Source organism: Piliocolobus tephrosceles, chromosome 10, assembly GCF_002776525.5.
Source record: "Piliocolobus tephrosceles isolate RC106 chromosome 10, ASM277652v3, whole genome shotgun sequence".
NCBI classification, from domain to species: domain Eukaryota; kingdom Metazoa; phylum Chordata; class Mammalia; order Primates; family Cercopithecidae; genus Piliocolobus; species Piliocolobus tephrosceles.
The window spans coordinates 463,726-488,293 of NC_045443.1; the positions used below are offsets into that span (position 1 = coordinate 463,726).

The window sequence follows — 24,568 nt, forward strand, 5'->3', positions numbered from 1 at the left end:
TCCCTCCATCCATCCATCCCTCCCTCCCTCCATCCATCCATCTATCCATCCATCCATCCATCCCTCCATCCATCCCTCCATCCATCCCTCCATCCATCCAGTGTTGGTCCATCTAGCATCCATCATCCTCCCCCTCCTCTTTCCCATGGTAAAGGGAGCCCTGCTTTGTGCTAAGCACTGCCCCAGGTGCTAACATTAAATCCTATTACCCATGAATAAATCATATTGCCCATCTTCTGGGACTCATGCCTTTCGACAGCAGAGAGTGTGTTTGACTCTCTTTCCCCTCAGGCCCCAGGCAGCCAAGTGGCACCTACCTGACTCGGCCACTTCAGAGATGGGCACCCCCTGCTCTTGCGACATGAAGCCCAGGATGGAGAAGACAACAAACCCAGCCACAAAGCTGGTGGCACTGTTCAGGAAGCAGAGGGCGACGCTGTCCCTGCGGGAGTGGGGCAAGGGCAGATAGGAACGGCGAGGAAAAGAGAGGAGGAGAGGTCGAAAGACAGTGAGCGGGGACCGAGGAGAGAGAAGGGGAAGGCGAGGGAGGCACAGAGGAGGGGAGGAAGCGAAGACAGCGTGGGAAGAAGACAGTAGAAGAAAAAGACAAAAATCGGGTGGCAGACAACAAAGAGAGAAGTGAGAGAGAAAAGGAAGAAGAAAGACATTCAGTCTGGGAACTGAACCCACCAGGTCAGTTCGACACAACTTATCATGAATAAGGAAGGTCTGAGCCCAGAGATGATGAGTCTTTGTCCAGAGCCCACCCCAGGCCCCTAGCCCTCCTTCGCCCCACCCCGGCCCACGCTGTTCTCACTTGTAGCAGTTGTTGTGGTACTTGTTGTAGCTGCCCAGGGCTGTCAGGCACCCCTGGCAGATGGCGAAGGAGAAGAAGATCTGGGTGCCCGCATCCATCCACACCTACACAAAACCCCAAGAAAGAGGTAGAGGAAGCCCCCAGGGCCCAGAGCCAGGGTGACCCGAGATCCAGACCCATCCCCTGCAGCACCAGCCTGGCCCTTCAGTGCTCCCTGAACGCTTCCCTCCTGCATCCCAAGTCTCCGTGAGTACGTCCTCCCGTCTCCATGGTGATCTCCTCCCCAGTGGGGCCCAGTTTTGGTTTGGTTCTGTAGGCACTTAGTGAGTACCAAATACATGTGTGTTGCTTGAATTTCTTCAGGGGAATCTACAAACCATGGCTGCACCCAAGGCCTATCTGCAGGGCACAGCTGGGAGTCACTTGTCTCATTCAACTAAGATCTCTATATATAGTGTCTTAAGCAGCTATGACCTGGGGACAAAGAGGCTGCTTCATCAAAATATCAAGATAAAATGCCCAGGAACCATGGCTCATGCCTGTAGTCCTAGCTGCTCGGGAGGCTGAGGCAAGAGGATGCCTTGAACCCAAGAGGTTGAGGCTGCAGTGAGCTATGATGGCGCCACTGCACTCCAGCCTGGGGGACAGAGCCAGACCCTGTCTCTAAGAAAGAAAAAAAAATTTTTTAAGAAAAAAAGGTATATTCGAGTGGTGCAATTACAAGAGATTTTTAGTTTCTTTTTTATATAGCTTTCTTCCATATTTTCTAATTTTTCTCCAGTGGGCATCTATTGCTTTTAAACCAAGGAAAAAGCAATACAAGACTTTCAAAAATACAGACCTGGTTGGGTGGGGAGGGCATCTGGGGAAGTGGTCCCAGCACAGTACAAACCTGAGGGTCCTTGAGGCGGAACAAATCTGGCTTCAAGTAATAGATGATGCCCTGGGAGGCCCCGGGAAGGGTAACACCGCGGATCAGCAGAATGACAAGCATCAGGTAGGGAAACGTGGCTGTGAAATAAACCACCTGGAGGTGGGGGGGCAGGCCAAGGTCACTCCTGGTGGGGATGCAGTGGCCCTCCAGCCACGCCCCACAGGCAGTGCGAGTCACATGGAGCTCAGTCCCAGCCTCAGAGACTGCTAAGAGGGGCTAAGCACGGGAAACTTTCCACACCTCCCTTTACACATTCCAATGGGTCCGTGCTCCCCACAGATTTGGGGATACACATCCTGTGAGATGCACGTCGGCACGGGAAGGGTGGGGAGGGAGGAGGAAGACAGGGAAGGAGGCAGGGACAGGCTTCCAGCCCATAACCTTCCCAGACTATTCTTTTCCTCTTACGTTTAGTCAACGTGTACGTATGTACATCATCTGTACATATTTATGAAAAAGAGTGGCAGTTCCACCCATGTATATAATGTGTAAGGATAAAATCAAGGCAAAGACTAATTAAGGCCAGAATCTGGTCTTTCTTAATCCCTTATCCTGGCCGTTCTCTCCTTGCCCCCTGGCGACCCGGGGGAATGGCGACCAGATTTGTACAGCGATCTGTGGGGAAAGTTAGACTGTACTTTTCCAGGCTGATGGTTGGGGGAGCAGTGGTGGCCGGAGCTCCGGGGCGTTCTACGCTGCCACTCAGCAAACTCAGCTCCTTCCCTGGGTGGCAGCAGTGGCACTGTCTGTGCTGTTCTCACTACGGTGACCACTTTCATCATCACTATGACCAACTTGTGACAATTCAGGGAGGGGAAAGGCTGCTGCGGGAACAGACTAAGTGTATGGCCAAGCAGAGAAGTCTGTTTACCGACCTTTCCTGGCTTTAAAAAGGCACGAAGCATAGTCTCCGACTCTCTGGGTTGGAAATGATGCTCAAATCTGAATTCTCTCTCTGTGACAAGCCCACTGTTGCCCATTTTTGGTGGGAACCCCTTCGATAACTGGAAACTCGTCACCTCAAAGACAGTTCTGTTTGCTAATTCAAACTCAGAATTATCTTGCTATGTGTTAAATACAACAACAAGTGAGTCACAAGAGTGTGTGACCCTAATGATGTCACAGCCACACATAATGGACACACACACACACACACACGTGTGAGAGAAACCAGAAGGCAACACGGCAGAAGCAAACAGAGATCCGCAGTGCCAACCTGGCAGCGCAGTGATTAGCTCCAACAATGGGACTTTTCTGTTTCGAATTTGCCCTGAATATTCTTTTTGTTTTTGAGACGGAGTCTCGCTCTGTCACCCAGGCTGGGTGCCGTGGCTGGATCTCGGCGCACTGCAAGCTCCGCCTCCCGGGTTCACGTCATTCTCCCGCCTCAGCCTCCCGAGTAGCTGGGACTACAGGTGCCCGCCACCTCGCCCGGCTAGTTTTTTGTATTTTTTTTAGTAGAGACGGGGTTTCACCGTGTTAGCCAGGATGGTCTCCATCTCCTGACCTCGTGATCCGCCCATCTCGGCCTCCCAAAGTGCTGGGATTACAGGCTTGAGCCACCGCGCCTGGCCTGCCCTGAATATTCTTATGTAAACCGGATTTTTAAAGTCATATTGAAAAAGAAAGATTTTCCTTGCAGAGAGCTAAGATCCGCCTTCCTGTGACTTCCCCTGTTCTCAGTATGCATCTCCCCTGCACTGCTCAGGAAGCATCGTTTCTTAAGAGAAAGAAATCCGTTCTCCAGAGGGTCCCCCTCAAGTGTCCCCGAAAGCTCTGGGGGCCCCAGGGAGCTTCCCAGGAGGCAGAACACCTCACCTTGCCTGTGGACTTGACGCCCTTCCAGATGCAGAAATAGCAGATGACCCAGGCGAGCAGGAGGCACAGGGCCAGCTCCCAGCGCAGGGCCCCCAGGTCATGGATGCCCGAGGTGATGCTCAGAACTCGTCTCCTGGAGGATTGGGAAAAATAAGGAACGAAAGGCTAAAGGGGGCAGTTTGTAACTGTCGGCAAGTCTCCTGATTCTCAGATTCTCAGAGCTGACCCCATGGATCTCATATTCCAGGGCTTCCCCGACCCCCTGCCTCCCCCACAGTCATGCCATGTTCCCGTAGACCGAACTTCTACCATCATCCCATACGTATCTTTGTCTTTCTAACTCATCCAGATTTGTTTTTCTTGTACAGAAAGACGGAGAGAGATGAGGAATGTACACATGAGCGTGTAGCGAGTAAATATTTACACATGCAGGTTGATGGGCCAGTGGCATGGGTAGCCCATGGAGGGGCTGAATGTGAGTGTCTAAACATGTGATGGGGTGCTGGAACTGCGTGTGTGGGTGTGAGGGTTCGGCACTGCGAGGGCTTTCACGTGTGAGGGCAGTGGTGCCTACGTGGGGGTGAGCTCAGTGTGAGAGTACAGGCAGCCTTGCGTGGGAATGTAGGTGGACGAGTGTGGGCACGGGTCATGTGAAGGTGTAAGTTGTCATGTGAGAGGGTGAGTATGTGAGCGGAGGGTATGCCCAGGTCTTGATGTGCTCACTCCCGCCTTGGGTGATTTCAAGCTACCAGCACGATGCCACCAAAGCATGGCACTGGGGAGAGACATGCACACCCAGCTCGCCTAAGGCTGTGAAGACTGTGTCCAGCAGCCCACCAGACATGTATGGGCAGACACGCGTGGAGGTAGGGATGCCAGGGTGAAGGTGGACATGATGGAGAAACATGAGTCTACGCGGACCCAGGTGAGTAGATGTGAGAGCGTTCTCCCCTGCCTCAGCGACATGTGGGGCTGGAGTGGGGCGGGGGAGGAAGTGCTGGAAAGCATACAGAGAATCTTAAACTTGCACCCCAGACATTCAGACTTGCACAGCTCAGACATCCAAACTTCTTCTGCCTGGAGCCTCTTCACATGTGGCATACGGGCCCAGCACCTACTCCCAGAATTCCATGACAGGGGAGGTAACATTCTCAGATGGGGTCACTGTGCCGGCTCCCGAGTGGTTCAGAAAGTCCACGCAATGCTCTGTTGGGGACAAGGTTAGGGACAAGATGGAGAGAGATGCCCTCATACCCTAGTCCCCCTGGCCCTCTGGCCTTGCAGCCTGGTGGTCCTCACCACTCTTAGCCCCAGAGCTTCCTTTGGAGCCCACCCTCTCCAGAGCATCAGGAGGCTCATAGAGCCAGCTCTTCCTCCCCCTGCTCTTGTTCCCTCTGAATCTGGCTGCTTACCTGGCTGCCCTGCCAACCTCAGACACTGTCCAGACTTCAGATCTACTCAGACTTCTCATGCATCCCCACTGGCCCGTTCCTGTCTCTCCATTTGACAGACCAAGGGACTGAGGCCCTGTGCCTGCTCTTCCCCCTGCTTGGAATGCTGTTCACGTGCTGGGCTCTTTCTCACTTCAGGCCTCAGATGACACGTCTCCCTCCCCTTGTTCTATGGTTTCTGCAGTTTCGTTCACCTATCACAATTTGTGGTGGTTGTGTTTATTTGTCTGTTTCCACCACCAGACTGTAAACACAGTAAAGGCTGGGTCCCTGCTGCTTTTGCTCAGCCTTGTACCCATCTACAGCTCTCGGCACCATGTTTAGCACACAGTAGGTGTCCAGTAAGTGCTTGCTAAGTGCACGAATGAGTAAGTGGCGATAACCCTTGCAGTTTAATACACTCCCTTTGGGTTCTCCCAACCACACTGACTTGTCCTAGTGGCTGGCCTGAGGGCCCCAGAAGAGCCAAGGAGCAGAGCTGGCCCCGGAGCCCACATGGCTTGGCTGTGAGGCAAGTTCTGCTATACACCCCATCGCTGCTTGGACATCACCAGCCGCCGCAGCCCAGCCCCTATTAGGCAACATCCCAGAGGCTGAAATGATGGATACCTGTGTTCCAAACGTTGCTACAGGTCGTCCAGGGCAGCTGAGAGGTGAAGGAGCTGAATAGGTAGAAGAGAGCCCAGGCAAGGATGATGATGTAGTAGATATTCAAATATGACTCAATGACCACAGACGCCAGACCAATGCCTTCCAGAGTGGAGGAGAGGTGGGGAGGGACAAAAGAGATCAATGTTAGCAAAAAAGTCACACAGAAGCTGCCAGTTGAGGTTACAAGGGTATTGGGTGCTACACAAAGAGAACCACTGGGTTTATCCAGTGGCATGAGAAGCCATTCACAGCATAGTTTTCTTTCTTTTTTCTTTTTTCCTTTTTACTTTTTTCTTGAGATGGAGTCTTGTTCTGTTGCCCAGGCTAGAGTGCAGTGACACGGTCTCGGCTCACTGAAACCTCCACCTCCCAGGTTCAAGCGATTCTCCTGCCTCAGCCTCCTGAGTAGCTGGGATTACAGGTATGTGCCACCACACCCAACTAGTTTTTGTATTTTTAGTAGAGACAGGGTTTCACCATGTTGGCCAGGCTGGTCTTGAACTCCTGACCTCCCAAAGTGCTGGGATTATAGGCACATAACCTGTGCCCTAGCAGAGGAAGTAAGAACTTTGGGCAGGGGACGGAACTTTGGGCAGGAGCCCGTGGGTGTGATGCAAGGGACAGCAGACAGCAATGCTTGGGAGTCCTGGTCCCTCGGACTACAGGCGTGAGCCACCACACCTGGCCCACAGCATATTTTTCTAAGGAAGAAATGCAGGTTACAGGACATTACCCTACGCATTTTCCCATTTTTGTAATATATATTTGAACGTATATATATATTTTTTTTCATGGGAAAAGCTCTGGAAAGATCTTCACCCAAAAGTTAACAAGTGATTTTCTAGGTGGTAGGATTTCAAATAACATTTTCAAGTTTCTGGGTTTTTTTTTTTTTTTTTTTGGCTATCTGCATTTTCTAGTTTTCCTACAACCACCATGTACTGGTTGGAAAATGAAAAGGGGCCAGAAAAAGGAAGGAGTAAGTAGGAAAATTTGGTAAGAATGTGTCTCACACCAATTATCCCAGCGCTTTGGGAGGCCAAGGCGGGTGAGTCACTTGAGGTCAGGAGTTTGAGACCAGCCTGGCCAATATGGTGAAACCCAACCTCTACTAAAAATACAAAAATTAGCCAGGTGTGGTGGCGCACGCCTGTAATCCCAGCTACTTGGGTGGCTGAGCCACAAGAATCCCTTGACCCCGGGAGGCAGAGGTTGCAGTGAGCCGAGATCATGCCACTGCACTCCAGCCTGGGTGACAGAGGGGTCTCAGGATAGCAGCAAAATAAAGAAACCAGAGAGGAAGGGAGAAACAGTCCCCGTGTCAGGACCTTAGGAGCCTGAGTCAGCACCTAGCGCCATCTCAGCCAGCAGCAAGACCGCCAGCCAAGGTGGAGACCTCACGCTATTTTAACACTTGTCGTGAAGCCTCGTGGTTAGCTGGATGCACTTGGTCTCCTGGCAGCGTACTTGGGGAGGGAGGGTGCCGGCGAGGGAGGGCTTACACACACCTCCCCAGCACCCCCGTCTACAAAGTGGGATCATTTCCACAGTCATTTTAAAAGCAATGTGTCGCCAGGTGGCTCGGGAGTCCTGCGGAGAAGGGCTGGAGCCCAGTTTCCCCTGTGAGAGAACCCCCGCCCCTTTCCTGCTGGGTTAGCCCTCTCTGTCTTTAGTGATGCTCAGTAACTTTGTGTGTGTGTGTGTGTGTGGTGTCTGTGTGTGTGTGTGTGAGAGAGAGACAGAGAGAGAGGGTCCAGGCTAGAGCTCAGTGGTGTGATCTCGGCTTGCTGCAGCCTCCAACTCCTGGGTTCAAGTGATCCTCCCATCTGAGCCTCCGGTGTAGCTGAGACCACAGACAGACCCGGCTAATTTTTAAATTTTTATGTAGAGACCGGAGAAGGGGTGGGTCTCACTATGCTGCCCAGGCTGGTCTCGAACTCCCGGGCTCAGGCAATCCTCCTCCCTCAGCCTTCCGAAGTGCTCCCTACTTAATGAAGGACTGTGGACCTTTCAGAACAGCCTGGCTGAAAAATCAATGCTATGAACAAAACCACTCCTCCGGGGCCAGGCGAGCCCACCGTGGCAAGGACGGGTTCTGGGGGGCCCGGGCGGCCCCGCGGGGGTGGGCCTGGCGCTGCGCAGGAGGGGACCCGCCGATGGCAGAGGGTCCCCGGGGAGCGGGCGGGGCGTCGAGCGCGCCCACACAGACACCCACACAAACACACACACAAACACACAAACAAGCGGCCACTGTGCCGAGGCGGAACGCGCTGTGCTCGCGGCCGTCCGGCCCATCCCGCAGCCCTGGGTCGACCCAGTGAACTCAGCGCACCCGGGGGTGCCGAGCGGGGCCGGCGATTCTGCTGGAGAGGGGGCAGGGCGGCCCCCATCTCTGGGACAGCAGGAGCGGCGCTGGGTGGAGAAGCCGGCCACCCAGCGGCCTGTGGCGGGGGCGTGCGAGCGCAGGGCGAGCCCCGAGCCTGAACGCAGCGGCTCGTCTCCCGGGAGAGGGGAGTGCGGCGGGCGCTGCGGCCGGCAGAGGGCGGGTGGCGCAGCCCGGGCCTCCCACCCCACAGCATGGGCGCGCACACCGCCCGCTGAGACCCCAGGCCTTGGCGCCTCTCTGACTTGGAAAAGAAGGAAAGAGCCGCGATTTCGCCTTCCCTCGCATTCCGGTGCTCCGTTTGCTCACCCTGACCATGGCACCCCCATAAGCTCTGTTTGTTCCAGGGAGGCCAGCCCTGCATGTGCTGTCCAGGAGCGTGCTTGGACCTAGGCATAGGACCCAGCTGAGGGGGACATTTACTGCTGCTGGGATGGAGGGCAGAACAGGGGGAAACTGTTCTGGCTGAGGCCCAGCACCCCTGGAGCACCCAGCACCTGTGAGTAGAACCACAGTAAGCCAAGCTTCACTCGGTTCCAGCCCCTCACTTCTGCCCCTGCAGGGGTCCCATGGTTGCCCCAAGAGGCATCAGCACCAAACCGGCCTCCCCCACCTCCCCCTAAGCAGTGGTAAGAGTCCCAGCTTGCTGGTGTTTCCCCACCAGGCTCACCTCTCTCCAACCCGCCCGTGAAGCCTGATCCTGCTTCTGCACTTGGCGCAAGACGGGAGTGAGCGGATGAGCGAGGCAGTGGGTGGGTAGGAAGGGAGAAACAATGGGGGGATGCAGGCAAGATGGAGGGCCCATGAACAGGAAGGTGGGGGAGGATACATACCCTGGAAGAGGGGGCAGATCTTCCTCCAGGCTGTGACACTCCCTTGGCTGGTGTACTGGCCCAGCGCCACCTCCAGAAAGAACACCGGGATGCCACAGACAAAGAAGAAGATGAAGTACGGGATGAAGAAGGCTCCTGTAGAAAAGAGAGAGGCGGGGCTGAGCCACACCGGGCTCTTCCTCAGCCTGGATCCTTTCAGACCCCCTCCCCCAACAAACCCACCCTCCACCATCCTGTTCTGAATCTCCCTCCTGACTCCTCCCGAGGACCCAAGTCGGCTTCCTCCTGTCTGCCTGCCGTCCTGAGTGTTAGGCAGGTACAGCTGGGAATGTTCCGATCCGAACCCTACACAGAATGAGAAAGACCTTGGAAGGGAAATTAATGAAAACTTAGGTGGAAATTCTAATATATATACTATTTATTTTCTTAGTGTACTTTACAAATCTAGTCAATAGATTATTTTTGGAATAAACACATGGCTTCTATATAACTGGTTATGCTTATTAAACTTTTGGTACATTTTAGAGAAAAACAAACACAAACACCTGGGAAGCATTGTTTTCCCACTAATAATTTTCAGGGTGTTTGTTGCCTCCACCCCGTTCTGATCTGAACGGGGCTCCCAGCAGAGAAGGCCATGATATGATTAGGTGCCAACCTGCAGGTGCCAGAGGGAGGCCAGGCCTAACAAACATCCAGCAGGTTACACAGGAACGGAATCTGAAGACAACACCAAGCCCAGGAGACCCACCTCAGTAGGAGTCACTAAGGCATAAACCTCGCGTCAGAAGTTCCTCTCAGGATGAATGGATTATTGTTTGTTACACCATGAGAACACTGAGTGCTTACTTGGTGCTGACTTCATGTTAGGCACTCTTGTACATGCTTCATCAACATCACAGTCCTTGCAAAACCACCTCCCATGGGGCAGGCCCTATTGTTATCCCCATTTTGCAGATAATAAAACTGAGGTCACTTTAAAGATGGAAAAACCGAAGCATGAATGAGGAAACTGAGGCACAAACCCAGGCGGTCTAGTCCTGAGGCTGAGCTCTTAATCACTACACTATATACCTCTGATACTTCATATCCATATTATTATGTAGAAAACACAGAAAGTACAGAGGGAAAGAAAGGAAAAAGCATTGATTATCCTTCCAGATTTCTTAAAAGCACACACACGTATTTCTTTTTTGCAAAAATGAGAAGTAATCGTGTATCAAATACATTATTTGATAACCACTTTTTACATTTTTACCATAAACCTCTTCATGGCAATAAATACATATCTATCTCATCATTTTGATTGCTGCATAGTGTTCCACTCTATGTATCTATCCTAGTGCACTTCGCCAGTATGTTGTCATTGGACTTTTGGTCATTTCATCCGAAACGTTGTCATAATGAAGACCGCTGTCCACATCCTCGTGCACTTGTCTAATTCACTCCTTAGTACACATTACCAGTAGAGGAACTCCTGAGTCAAAAGGTATGCACTTTTTTTTTTGCTTTGTGTGTGTGAATGATAAAATATACATAATATAAGTCACTTTAACTGTTCTTAAGTGTACAGTTCAGTGGCATTAAGTATATTTGCAATGTTGTGCAACCATCACCACCATCCATCAGAGCTTTTTCATCATCCTGGACTGAGACTCTGTACACAGTAAACCCGAACACCCCATTCCCCTCTCTCCCCAGCCCCTGGCCACCGTGATTCTACTTTCTGTTTCTGTGCATTTGCCTCTCCTAGGCACCTCATGAACGTGTAATCATACAGTGCTTATCTCTTTGTGCCCGGCTTATTTCACTCAGCATGCATGCCTCCAAGATTCATCCAGGTCGTGGCATGAATTCCCTTCTTTTTGAAGGCTACGTAATATTCACTTGTGGGAACCCACCACGTTCTGTTTATCCATTCATCTGTTCGTGGCTATTTGGCTTGTTTCCACCTTTGGGGGATGCACATTTTTTCTTTTTGAGACGGAGTCTTGCTCTGTCGCCCAGGCTGGCGTGCAGTGGCCGGATCTCAGCTCACTGCAAGCTCCGCCTCCCGGGTTCACGCCATTCTCCTGCCTCAGCCTCCCGAGCAGCTGGGACTACAGGCGCCCGCCACCTCACCCGGCTAGTTTTTTTTGTATTTTTAGTAGAGATGGGGTTTCACCGTGTTAGCCAGGATGGTCTCGATCTCCTGACCTGGTGATCCACCCGTCTCGGCCTCCCAAAGTGCTGGGATTACAGGCTTGAGCCACCGCGCCCGGCTTTTTTAAACATGCATTTCCAAATTGTTCTCCAAAACTCTTGCACCCATCTGTCAGATTCCTGATAGCAATATGTGAGAGAAGGAAAAGGTTGTGTCTTCTGGATCCTGGAGAGCCACAAGCCAGTAACTCTCCACTGAGTTCCAAAGTCCCTTTGAACCCCATGTTTGCCTTTCCAACCCTGGGAATACTAGAGTGTTGGTCAACACAGTGCCAGTAACACCACTGACCCAGGTTTCAGTGGCTTGGGAAGTCCCAGGACCTAGGCTGGGGGGTAGCGTGCAGTAGAGGGACATGACCTGAGGCCTCCCCAGAAGGCGCTTTACGGGATGTCTGTCAGGGCGTGTGGCCCACGGGACTCCCTCCCACCTGTTGTGTGCAGGAGGTCCTCCCCTCTGATGAAAGAGGTGGCTTCAGTTCTCGCCTGGGAGTGTGGACTTCTGCCTCACAGAAGATGGGGTGACCTCAGGAGGCCTGGAGCTGGACCCCACTCCGACTGGGTCCTCCCTGAAAGGGCGGCACCAAGTCTGGACCTTCGGGGGCAGATGAAAAGGTTGGTTCTGGATAGGGCGTCCTCTACCCTTGGGTTTCTAGAACACTAACGCTGCCAACACCCTCCCCTCAAATTATCTGATCAGTGCCCTGCTTTGGAAGGTTACCCTGGTTCATGTCTCCTTGGTGTCAGCCCAGGCTGTGGGCACAGGCAGTCCAATGATGTCCCACGGGAACCTTTACAGACAGGGTGTCTGCAAGCCTGTGATTGGTTTAAACACCTCTACGGTGTGCCTTACCTCCGCTGCGTGCTCGTTCCTGAACCACTCACAACCCAGATAATGGGAGTTTCCTAAACTTCTCTTTTGAGGTGAAGGATTTCTTAAGGATGATCTAATTCAGGGGCTCCCTTCTTTTTCATAACCAAAGACTTCATTAGACCAATAGTTTTATTACTCTTTTTGTTTCTTTTGAAAGATTTTTCTCTACAGAACTATGTTTACTAATTAATAATCAATAAATTTTCCTGTGTATATTAATAAAAATCATATTTAACTGCCAATCAGGCCTTATGGTCAGCTTAAGATAAACTTTATTATCACTATGAGTTAGTACAGTTCAGTCTACAGCAAAAACTAAAAGACATTTGGACTAGTCTGAGACGTCCTGTTTCCATATCCAACCATCATTAGGTTGTTGGAAATGAGAAAATGAATTTCTGGTCCTTCTTTACTACATTCCTAGACCCCCCAGGACCAGTGACTCCAGATTGGGACCCCAACTTCATTTGGCCCCCTCGTCTTAAAGATGAAAGAAAGGGTGCCTTTCCCAAGAGTTAGGCTGGGACGAGGGTCACCCGGATCCAACATCCCATGATGTTACTGGGGGTACTTATCTCTCTCTGTGTACCCCGTCCCGCGGCCAGGACAGAGGCCACAGCCACAGCAGAAGCCAGTGGCAGGACAGAGGCAGGGTGAGCGCCCGACGCCGCGGCCCTGCCTCCCAGGCCCTAGTGCTCTCTCCCTCCCGGATAGCTGGGTGAGGAGTATGCCGTGACGCAGGAACCAGCCAGCCTGGTTCCAGGGCCCTCTGAGGTCCTGGGCAAATCCTTCTCCACCAAAGGAGGGCTTATCCTGGGCCACCTCCATCTCCAACCCTGACATCCTACATGCCATGAGATGGTGGCCCTGGATGAAGAAGGAAACCAACACCCTGCCCCTTCATCCTCCTTCCCCTGACTTTCTGGCCCAGGGTCAGCCTACCCTCTCAGCCTCAGCACTAGAGACCGAGCCAGTCCAAGAAAGCCTACTGCTTTTTCTCAGGAGTTGTCAATTCAAGCAGCTTGTGATCATACCTGTAAGCTTTAAAACACATAGCAAGATACGGAGTAGACACTCCGTAAATATTGGTCAGATTGAATATAAACAGTGGTTAGGAGGATTTTCTCAACAACGGTTATCTCTAAATGTGAGTATTCTTTCTACCTTCCTGAAAGGTTCTAATGTTTGCAAGAAACATATACCTTTTCCACAGGAAGAATAAAAGTGATTTCAAAAGGCAAAAAAAAAAAAAAAAAAAAAAAATGAATCTGACCACTCACAAAGGACTGCCCATTGCACGACTCTATTCCTATTAATATCCGTAACAGGGATCTGCAGAGACCGGCAGCACGTGAGCGGTTGCCAAGGGCTGGCCGGGAGACGGAATGAGGAGCGACTGCTGATGAATATAGGATTTCTTTTGGGGATGATGAAAATATTCTAAAAGTGATGTGGCGATGGTTGCACAATCCTGTGACTAAAAACCACTGAACTGTACACTTAGAAAAAGGAATCCAGCCCCTCCCCACCACTGCTAATTTTTACATCCAGTGCTGAAAAACAATAAAATCCTGTTTCTCTAATTTGAAAAAAAAACTCAAAGGCAAAGTATTTCTCCAACCAAAATTGCTTCGGTGGCTCCTATCTCACTCAGAACAGAGCCTGAGTGACCCTGTTACCTCCCTGACCTCACCCCATTCTTCTCTCCCTCTCTCATTCCGCCCCAGCCACACCTGCCTCCTCACTGCTCCTCAGACAGGCCTGCTGCTTCCAGTCCCAGGACCTGCGTCGGGCGTGTTCTCCATCCAGGATACACCCACGACACTCACACCTTCACTTCCTTCAGGTCTGCTGAACTGTCCCCTTCCCCTCCGCACGCCTAGCACTCCCTATCCCTCTTCCCTGCGTCACGCCTCACCCCTCCACGCATCACCATTTGACACGGACCATGCTGCTCTGTTTGTCCGCAGCCTGCCGCAGACACAGCACCGCTCCCCAGAACCCTTCCACGGAGTGTAGCACGTGGAATGTGTTCTGTTTCGCACCTAGTGCCGGTTCTGGCACGTGACCGGCCTGCAGTCATGTTCGCTGAATGAATGGCGGAATTCTATCAATGATTGACCTTTACATAGACATGAAGAAGCTTTTGCAAAAAACTAGAATTTCTTGGTCCCGCCCATGGCCTAATTTCATCTTCACCGTCGCCCTGGGAGGTATTGTCCCCATTTCACAGAGGGGACGCTGAGGCTAATGGTGGAGCTGGAACTCAAACTCAAGTCCTCTGATTCCAAAATAGCCCTCCTTTTATAAACCACACTGCCCAGGAAGGAGGGCCCAGGTAGGCACTGCCCAGCTGCCAGGGCACAGCTCTCCCCACCATGCCTACCTCAAAGTGAACTCACCACCTCCATTTTTGTAGCAGAGGTAAGGAAACCTCCAGACATTGCCCAGCCCAATGATCTCCCCGGCCACTGACAGCACAAACTCCATCTTGTTGTTCCATTGGCCCCGATCCTTCACCTGGTCCTCCTCTTCCTGGTCCAACTTCTCTCCCTCCTCGGGGACCCAGGAGACCGCAGGAGGCCCATGCTCCTGCACTGCCACCTTCCCGTCCATGGACGTGTGGCGGATTGGGAAGCCCCGCTGGGTGGGCAGGATGACGAGGGCCAAAGCCTGGTGGGAAGAGAAGAAATCAGCTGTAAAACCCGACGTGCTCCCGCCAGCCCTGCTTTCCCGTCCTGATCTCTGCAGTCAGCGTATCGTTGTTCTTCCCAAGGGCTCGTGGCATCCTCACCTAAGGTTACGCTTCGTTCTCATCACTCTCAGAGCAAATAAAGAGCAAATCTTAGTTTCTGAGTTTGCAGATGAGGAAATCCAGGCCTTGACAGATGAAGTGATTTGCCCAAGACCACTCAGGAGTAGAACTGTGACGAAAACCCAGGCTCGAGCTTTTTCTTTTCGTGTCCCTTTTTATCAGCACAGCTCGCCACCATCCCAGCCGGCCCATCTGCCCAGGTCCTTGATGTCTGCTGAGTGACCTCAGCTTAGCCTCGGGCCTCCAGGCTGCCGAGGTAGCAAGGGTCAAAGGGCAGGTGTGGCCAAAGTGACTGCATGGTTCTCTCCTAGCCAGCTGTGTGCTAAGGTGATCGATCAACACGGAGTAAACAGGGGAGCCAGCAGCTCTGGGCAGCTGATTGGGAGGAAAAGAGAAGGTGGGGCCTCTGAACAAGGCCAGATGACAACAAGGATCGGCACCAGGGGCAAGTACGAGCCTTCGAGGGGGCCCCAGCTCCTCTTCTCTCTGGTGCATCTCTGTCCTGAGAAAAACTGGGGGGCCCTGGTGCCAGAAGGGATCAGCAGACCAGTTCTTGCTTGGCTGGCAATCATCTCCAGATGACCCCCAAGGTGACCAAATGGCTGGCTCTTCAAGAGGGAGGCCCAGCAGTGGCTGCCCTTCTCGGCGGGTCACTGCCCTTCCTTCTCCCTGCCCTCCTAGAGAGCCCAAAGCGCCCTAGACCTCCAGAAAAAATGACGTGGGCCATTCTCAGTTCTACTCTCTGGCCCTTGGCCTGCTTGTCAACTGCCAGGAGATAAATCCGGTTCTGTCAGGGTGTATCTCCAGTCTGTGTTTACCTTCTCCTCCCTCTCATACACACAAACAATTACCCTGAGGCCACCTCTGCCTTTATTCCCAGGGAATTGCCAAGAGGAGGTGCCCCAGACTGTAGAGAGGAGCACCCATCCCACGGCCCCTCACCTCGGAGGGCTATTGAGGGAATCAGGTCTACCGAGTGCTCCGTGCTCCTCCAAGGCTCTAGAGAAACACAGGGATTCTTTTTATTAAGGAAGAGTCTGTGTTTATTTGTTGCTCCTTTTAACCCAGGCAACAGCCCAAGCCCAAGTCAGTTAGAAAGACGTGGGCAGGAGCCATTTGAGGCTATGGAAATTTTTGAAGGTGACTTGGAGGGTGCCAGGAACGGGAAAGCGTGTCAGAGTGAAATTCTGGTTTGGGACCTACTTGGAGGCTTCCCCTGCAGCCCAGGAGGGAGGATGAGGAGAGACACCCAGTGGAAAGCAAAGGCACTGAGTCTCTGATATAAGGGAGAAGGCAGGGCAGCGGGGGAAAGAGCGCTTCTGGGTCCGTCCGGAGTATGTGATCAGACCCATGGGGGCTTTGAGCACTGGAGCCTTGGGAGAACAAACGGGGAGTTAGGCCCAGGGGAGAAGCTGGTACCAACTGAACCCAAATGTCGATGTTGCTACAGAATTAGGACCGAGGCACGCTGAGAAATGACCCTGGACTCGTCCCCAAACAAATGAACAACCTAGTCAACGAGCTTGAAAACATTCGTGAAAAAGCACCAGACGGGAAACCCAAGTTCTAATCCAGATCTAGCTGTTAATAACAACAACATGCTGACACCTGAGTGAGCCCCGTGGTCACAACAGGCACTCTTTCTCTGTGTGGCTGACGGGCGTCTTCGTAAGAATCTTTGAAGTTAGGCATTACTATTAGCTCCACTTCAAGTGTGAGGAAGTGAAGCTCCGAGAGATGAAGGAACAGTGCCTGGTGCCTGCGGGGCCTCGGGGACACCATTCTCGAACGCTAGAATAAACTTACCAAGACAGTGAGTGGTGGAGCTGGGTCTCTAACTTGCTGTGTGACCTCAGGCCAATCACACCTCCTCTCTGAACCCTAGGTCTCCCTGGAAGAGAGAATGACCACTGCTCAGCAGGGGTGTTCGGAGGGTGAAGGGATAAAAACAAGACTCAATAAAGAGAAGGAGAACCGATGGTCTCTGCTCGCCGGCCACAGGGTGAGCTCCAAACACAAGGACCCCTAGGGCAGTGGTCAGAAATGAGCCTGACTGTTCCCAGACCAGAGGCAGCGATCGCAGGACCAAGGTGGTCTCCAGAGTTGGGGGAGTGGAGTCTTTTTGGGGAAAAGGAGTGAATGAAGAGAAAGCCAGAGGGGAGCAGGGGCAGGGAAGCAAATCACAGAATCCCGTGTGGGCCCAGGATTTGAGTTTTATCAGAAATAGGGGAAGAGAGAAAAGAGAACATGAGGTGATGAACTGACACTGACACGTTTTTTAAAAAAATAAAAAGGTAATTGGGAGGAGCGTAACTTGTGGTTAAGAATGAAAATCCAGAATAGCAGGATGAAAGCAAGAGCAAGTGAAAAGGACAGCCCTGAGCCAGGGTAACTCAAGGGGAAACAGGCTTAAACTGCAGCAAGAGGGATTTAAGTCAGACTCAAGGAGGAAATGGCCCAGAGGATGTTGGACACCAAAACAAGCTGTACTGAGTTCTCCTTTCTGGCTACTTTTCAAAGGTGCACCCCACCTCCGCTGTGCGCTTCCACCTCCAGCTTTGGCTGGCCGCCTCTCCAGCCCCTGGCATCTCCTCCCAAGGCTGCCCACCTGCTTTGCTAAGCTGCGGCAAGGGGTGAGGGACGGCGGATGGACCTCATCATACTTCAGTGCCCTTCAGCAGCAAACACACCAATTTCCACCCCGGGGCTCGGTGCTGCCCGGAGAGGAAATCTTCAAGAGACGAGAAAGTCCGAAGTTAACTCTGTTTTCAGGAGCTGGGCATGTAGCCAGAGGTCCAGCTGGGGCTAGTGGAGGAGCAGACAAGACAGAAATGCTGCTGCCCATGTGCCGCTGGGGTCCCAGCTCTGTCCCCTTTGCTCCCCAGTCCAGCATAGGAACAGCTCAGCCCTTGCACATGGGGGGATGGGACCCAGCCCCTGCTTCAGCCTACACCCACATACCAACACCCATTCGCGTACCCACACTGGTGCCATTTCCCGTCACGTCCCTTCGCACACACATACCTGTGTGCATGACCAAAACCTGGCTCCCTCTGTAGTCCTTCACACCCCGTGAGCTGCTTGTCTCAGTTGGTGGCTGCCCGCAGCTCCCCTGAGTGCCCCCCTCGGGCACGAGCACACCCAAGCCGCCCACCGCCCAAAGCCAAGACAGCTTCCTCCTGGGAGACGCCGGGCACCCAGCTCGTTATGCTCGGCCGGTAGGCAGAGGACAGGAGCCCCTCACCTGTGATCATTTATTGCAGTTCCTGGGCCCTCAGGAATGTCCCGAGGTTTCTCCTCTCCACTGTTCCTTCCACCTCGATGGACGCCATCTGCTTCCCCCCGCCTCGCCAGATGACCACCCCTGCCTTCACCCACTGCCGTGACCAGCTCCCCATCGGTGGACTTTCCTGTTCCACAGGCTAATCCCTGAGCCGCTCCCACGCTGGATGGGGCGGAGCTAGGGGGCACCCCTTGTCCTGAGAGTCGGTCGTGGGCATCAGACTTGCCCTCTGGCCTGAGGTTACTGCAGGTCCTGCCTCCCACCACAGACACGCACAGTTCCACAGTCTCACTTCCCAGGGCTCTATCCCTCCAGCCCCTCTGGGCAGCAGGTGGAGACTGCAAAAACAGAGCCAGCCCTTCCACTTCCCGCTCACCTCAGTCCCTAGCACCGGCTCCTGCGGTCAGCTCAGCTGCAGGCATCAGGTCTCCAGGAGACAGGAGAGTTCCAGGGTGGCCGCTTACAGGAAAGTCAAGACAGCTGAGACCTGAAAGGGAAACTGTCCTCCACGTTCACGCCTTACCCTGTTCCTCCCAGTGCAAAATCCCATGTGACTTGTCCAGGGACTCCCAGACAGAAAGAAGCTGTGTGTGTGTGTGTGTGTGTGTGAAGTGAAGGGACAGAGAAATACCAGGAGCGACAGGAGGGACTGAGGCCAAAAGTTTGTGAACCAAGATTACAACATCCAACCTCAGGAAGTCAAATCCTCTGTCCCAGTGTTCCCACCCCCCTCCCACTCCCACTGTGAACCCACTGTCTCCAGACCGTGCCCTCCCAGTGGGCATGGTCCCATGATGACCCCTCCAGAGCTGGGCTGAGCTGCTCCCTTGGGCAGGGGAAGGGCTCAGAGGCTCACACCCCGATCTCATCTCCCCTCCTCCTGCTCCTTCCCCCTCCCCCTTCCCCCTTTTCCTCTACCCCCTCCAGAACCATCTCCTTCCCAGGGACTAGGAGATGGGGATGTGCAGCACAGGGGCAGCCCTTTCTTACCAGAGACTCCAGGCTGGAAACTGAGAACCTGGGAGGGGAGCTGACCTCACTGATGAGGGCAAGGGAGGAGGGTGAATCACACCCTGGAGTTTTCCACCAAGTACCTGCCCTCTGTGGCTTCCAGGCAAGGCCCTGGACCTGCACAACCACTACCCCTCTCCTTGGGATTTTCCTAGAGAAAGCACCCAGAGCCTATCTCAAGAAGCAGTGTAGAGAGGACCCAGGCTTGGGACCAGACAGACCTGAGTTTCTTCTCCTCTATCATGTATCAGTCACGACAGCTAGACAGGGGTCAGCCTCGGTGTCCCAGTCTGTCAAACGTAGGTAACAATACAATATGTACTTTGCGGAGCTGCTGTGAGGGTGCTGGGATATCATCGGTGCTTCAGGGGAGGTGTGGGTCCTCTGGAAGCAGAGGCTGGGACAGTGGGGTGCCTGGTCCCAGGCACCTCTGGTCACTGCACAGCACCAGGCACCTACCTAGAAGTTGTCTGGGGTGGCCTGGCAGCTATCAGTGGGGAAGGGTATTTTTGAATACATGTGCCCTATGCCGTGCGCCCAGTGAGATCCTCCAGAACAGTGTCCTCGTCACTGTCCCGGAGCATGACCACCTGGTGCTGGGTACGGCACCGTCCCACCGCCCTTCATTCAGAATAGCCGGTGCCTCCTTCAAGCAAAGGAGACGCTTCTTCAGCTCTAGGTGGTATGAAGGGAGAGGAAGTTGTGGGGAGAAAGGGAAAATTCCTTTTACATGTGCTTCCTCTTTGTACTTTAGAACTTCCCAGCAGGGGTGGGGTGTGAAGTGAGACTCTCAGTCTGTAGTTTTCCATCAAGCACCCCCAGTATGTGCCTCTCGGTCCCCTCTCAGCATCTCCTGTGGGGTTTCACATGATGAGGAAGGCAGAGCAGGTCTCAGCTCTCAGACCCATTGTCTCTACGAAACCAGAAGCCGGGCTGGGGATCAGCTGTGGCACAGTAGGACGTGGCCCACCAAGAATCCATACTTGAGCCACCCCGGTGCTCAGGTGTGGCCTGTCCCTGCATGTCAGGTCTATCATGGATTGACCATAGAGCTATTGCAGAGGGAACATCAAAGTCCGTGTGATCACCTAGCTGTAGCTACTCCAGAACAAAACACGAGCCTCTCCACACAAAGGAGAAAGAGGGGAGAGGATCCAGCAAGCCACGAGGGTGAGTTTCCCTGTTGGTTCCCTCAAAAATTATATTTAGCTCCTACGGTGTGACATGCTTTCTGTGAGGATGAACAGCAACAGCCCAGCAGTCCTGTCACCTCTCCTTCACCTTGTCAGAGAACAGCTGCCTGGTTGACCTGGCCCAGGGAGTGCAGTTTGACTTGCCCCCAAAAGAGCTACCTAGTCCCTCCCTGTTTTTTTCTGACTACCTCTGGCCTTAGTCCCACCATCTTAATGTTGAGTCCTTCCTTACTCAAGTTCTCCTAGTCTCCAACACCCACTTAGTATTCAGACCAGTTAGTAAACTCCTGGAGGCCAGAGACTCATCTTTGCAAAAGATAGGCATCCTGGAAAGCCTAGCTGAGACTGGGCTGTTTCCACACTGAGGAGTGTGCAGAGTGAAGATGACGTGTAGCTAAATGAATCTATTACCTTTGCTGCAGTAGGAACCACTGGCCACCACAGAATGTTCTCACCACCCTCATCTTCTAACCCCATGCATACTTTCAGAGGCCCTGGAATAGGACTTATTCCTGAGCATCTAACTCAGACGAGGGGTTTTACATGTTACTTCATTTCATCCCCCTAAGAACTTTGAAATGTAAAAATCATCAGCCCCATTTTACAGACAGGAAATTGGGGTGAATAAATAGAAGCTAAGTGATTTGTCCTAAGGCCACACACAAGTGAGTGATGGTGCTGGGATTTGAACCTGGGCCTCTTGGCTCCAAAAATCTATGCTTGTTCCACTGTAGCATACTGTTCCCCTGACCATGGATATCGATAGGGCAGGGGTCTCATTTCATAATTCTTTATTTCTACGTCTCGCATGTAATACAATTCTGCCTCAGAATAGGCACTCAGTGTTTACTGGATGGAGGATGGATGGATGGATGGATGGATGGATGGATGGATGGATGGATGGACGGACGCACGGATGGACGGATGGATGGATGGATGGATGGATGGACGGACGGACGGACGGACGGATGGATGGATGGATGGATGGATGGATGGAACTTGAAGGGGGAAAAATGATTACAGTTTTCCCTTTTCTGGGAGGACATTGTTTCCCCAGAATCAGAGGGCTTAGATGACTCAGGTCCTGCTTATCTTGGACGATGCTGCTGTGCGGAGTAGCACTCTCAGGCCACAGAAGGCAGAATTATTTTAGGACTACCTCTCCCTCCAGTGCAACCTAGTCTGAGATTGGGCACAGCAAGGATATCTCTAAACTCTTCCTGAGCTTTTCTGTGATGCTGGCACCCCGAAGTGGTGGGGCTGGAGCTATGGGAAATAGGATGGGTTTGCCTGAATGCTCCCCAGGGCAGCTGTCCCTATAGCGTCTGTTGGACTCTGACAACACTGATGTGAGTAGTAGTATTCCTGTTTTATGGAAGAGAAGACTAAGGATCAGAGAGGTTAAACTTGCCCAAGGTCACACAGTTAGTAAGTAAAAGGGCCAGGATCCAAGCCAGGCCTGCAAGCCCCTCTAAAGGAGTACGCTCAGCTGGCTGTGGCGTCTCTGAGTTGGTGCACATGTGCACAGGTCTCTGAGGATGAGGAGGGGCTGGTGCCTGCATGGCTGTGTATGGATCTGAGACCTGGGTGTCCATGTGGGCAAGGTCTGAGGCCCCACGCAGCCTGGTGGGCTCAGTGTCTAACAAGCTGCTTCCCCACAGCCCTGGGCATAGTCTGTAACTCCTGCTACCTCTGCTTCTGCTCTGCCTGTTCAACGTGCCCCTGGGCTCTCACTGCTTGCCTTTCTTCTCTAACAGGTGTGGCCTCCAGACAAGAGAGGGCTCCCTTCCTTTTGGCTCTTCTTCTCTGGGAACTCCAAGATACGGGACCCACCCTTCCAGGCTGGGGAAGCAGGTGTCACTGACTCGGCTGCATACACCCCCACCCCCCTGTACCCCCATCTCTTCAGCCCTACTGGCTAAGGCCAAGATACTCCTGCTTCCTTCCCTCAACCCTGACCCCTGACCCAAGCCAGCAGCATTCTCACATCACTGCCTGCCATCCCCAGCCGCGGCTAGAGCCTCATCTCCTCAGCCACCTCCCTCGAGTTCGATGAGCTCACACCATGTGTCACCAAGTGACTGAAAGGACCCTCACACCCATTACCTCCTTTGAGCCCTACAACAAGCCTGCTTGGAGAAGGAGCGCCTGGCATTATCTGCAACTGCAAAGCAAAGAACCTGAATTCCAAGTGACTGCACAAAGACACCCAGCAAGTTCTGGAACCACACCTCCTGATTCTTACACCAATAGGTGACTCTCACACCATGTTCTACCATCAGGACGCTCCTAGATGCGACTCAGATCACATCTGAGTCTCACATTCCCACTGAGGCTGGCAGTTCTGGCAACTTTGGTCAGATGGATGGATACAGACAGGTATTACACCCTTAGAACCCAACCTGCACCATGAGGTCCTGCCCCACCCCAGTTATTCTTTTCCACAGCTCTTTGCTCTTTTCTGTCATGGTATCTGTCACTCATTGTTTAAGAAATTGTGTCTGTTTTTGCTCCTGGCGTGTCACGAACCCAGCACGGCACCACGAGCCCAGCACGGCACCACGAGCCCAGCACGGCACCTCGAGCCCAGCACAGCACCTCGAGCCCAGCACCGCACCTCGAGCCCAGCACGGCACCTCAAGCCCAGCACCGCACCTCGAGCCCAGCACCGCACCATGAGCCCAGCACCACACCAGGAGCCCAGCACCACACGAGGAGCCCAGCACCACACCAGGAGCCCAGCACCGCACCTCACGGGAGGTGTTCTGTCAATAGTGTCCAATGGATGGAGCTGCGGGTCTTGCAGCCTCTCCAGCAGATGTATTTCTCTCCCGGTGAGACTGAAATTGAGCCCAGCACCCTTGGGGAACGCCCAAGCAGTCATTCTCCAGGAAAGGGCAGCCAAGGCTGACATACAGTAGGACAGCTGTCATTAATCTTCACCAACTCTTCCAATGACAAAAAGTCAAAAATTGAAGACTAGCAAATATTTCAGTGCATTTTTGTCCACTAATGGACATGTGAAGAACTGAGATCACCCGGGGAAGCCTGTGCACCCTCAGACTGCAGATCTAAGAATCACGGGACACACCAAGGACAGCAGCAGAAGACCCATCTGGACAAAGGTGGGCATGAGGGCAGACCCCCAAGCCCGCGCATAGGCAGGGAGAGATGTAGCCGTGTGTGCAGCCACTTCCAAAACCACACACAAAGCAACAGCCAGTGGCCGGACGTGGTATCTCACGCCTGTAATCCCAGCACTTTGGGAGGCCGAGGCGGGCGGATCATGAGGTCGGGAGATCAAGACCATCCTGGCGAACACAGTGAAACCCCGTCTCTACTGAAAATACAAAAAAACTAGCCGGGCGTGGTGGCGGCGCCTGTAGTCCCAGCTACTCGGGAGGCTGAGGCAGGAGAATGGCGTGAACCCGGGAGGCGGAGCTTGCAGTGAGCGGAGATCACACCACTGCACTCCAGCCTGGGCGACAGAGCGAGACTCCGTCTCAAAAAAAAAAAAAAAGCAACAGCCAGAAATATGTGGGCCCTGGCTCCATGCCCATATCCAGAGGTAAGGCTGCAGAGACACACCTGTGGCACCCTCTGGGCACCCCCTGCGCCATGCCCACTGACCCCGAGCCAGGGTAGACTTCCTTCCACCTGGATCCTCTTTGCAGCCTCACCCTAAAGAGCTCCTCCCTGCAGCTCAGGCCCTGACAGTAGAGCTGTGGCCACGGCAGCACCACCCCCTCGTGGCCACATCTGGCGGTGCCCCGGCATCCGGTGTCTCCAATCCTCAGAAGAGCGAGGCGGTCCCAAGAAAGTGGCATCCCTCTGCTGGATGAGCCGGGCAGTGCCCTCCTCTGCCAAGGCTCCAAACCTGCTGCATTGGGCGTGGTCACAGCCAGCCCTCTCCCACGTCCCCCGCGCCCGGCCTCGGGGGACACAGGCACAGTTTTGGCCGCTGGGGGTAGGCGAGGACACGGCAGGGAAAGTGGGGAGGAGGGAGCTGCCACCAGCCTTCGCCTTTCCTTTGGCTAGGACTCGGGTCTGCTTCATGCGTCCCTCAATTTCCTTTCTTATTCCACAGCACAAAGGAGGAGGAAGGAAGCTGAGGACGCGTGGAGAGAGGCGGGGCAGCCTCCTCTGGTCCAGACGCCTGAGGATGGAGGCCCTCAGCCTGGCCCCACCACCAGCCCCCCATCACCGTGCTGAGTGGGCCCCAGGGAGAACTCAGTGGGGGAGGCTAGGATGGGGAGGGGCAAGGCAGCCAGGCAGAGGGGCAGAAATCAGACAGAACCACTAGCAG

General features: G+C 53.4%; 1 protein-coding gene across 1 annotated transcript in view; it reads right to left on the reverse strand.

Annotated features, from left to right (window-relative positions):
- LOC111520309 (sodium- and chloride-dependent betaine transporter) overlaps positions 1-18,658 on the reverse strand; it is a 53,875-nt gene extending 35,217 nt beyond the window's left edge. The window contains exons 1-9 of the mRNA XM_026447796.2: positions 18,435-18,658; positions 14,363-14,633; positions 8,888-9,022; positions 5,630-5,770; positions 4,688-4,775; positions 3,570-3,702; positions 1,710-1,844; positions 818-921; positions 318-442 (exon numbers count right to left, since the gene is read on the reverse strand). Of these exons, the coding sequence (XP_026303581.1) occupies positions 318-442; positions 818-921; positions 1,710-1,844; positions 3,570-3,702; positions 4,688-4,775; positions 5,630-5,770; positions 8,888-9,022; positions 14,363-14,576 (1,075 nt within the window). The 5' untranslated portion in view covers positions 14,577-14,633; positions 18,435-18,658. The remainder of the gene's footprint in view (positions 1-317; positions 443-817; positions 922-1,709; positions 1,845-3,569; positions 3,703-4,687; positions 4,776-5,629; positions 5,771-8,887; positions 9,023-14,362; positions 14,634-18,434) is intronic.
- Positions 18,659-24,568: the final 5,910 nt, after the last annotated feature.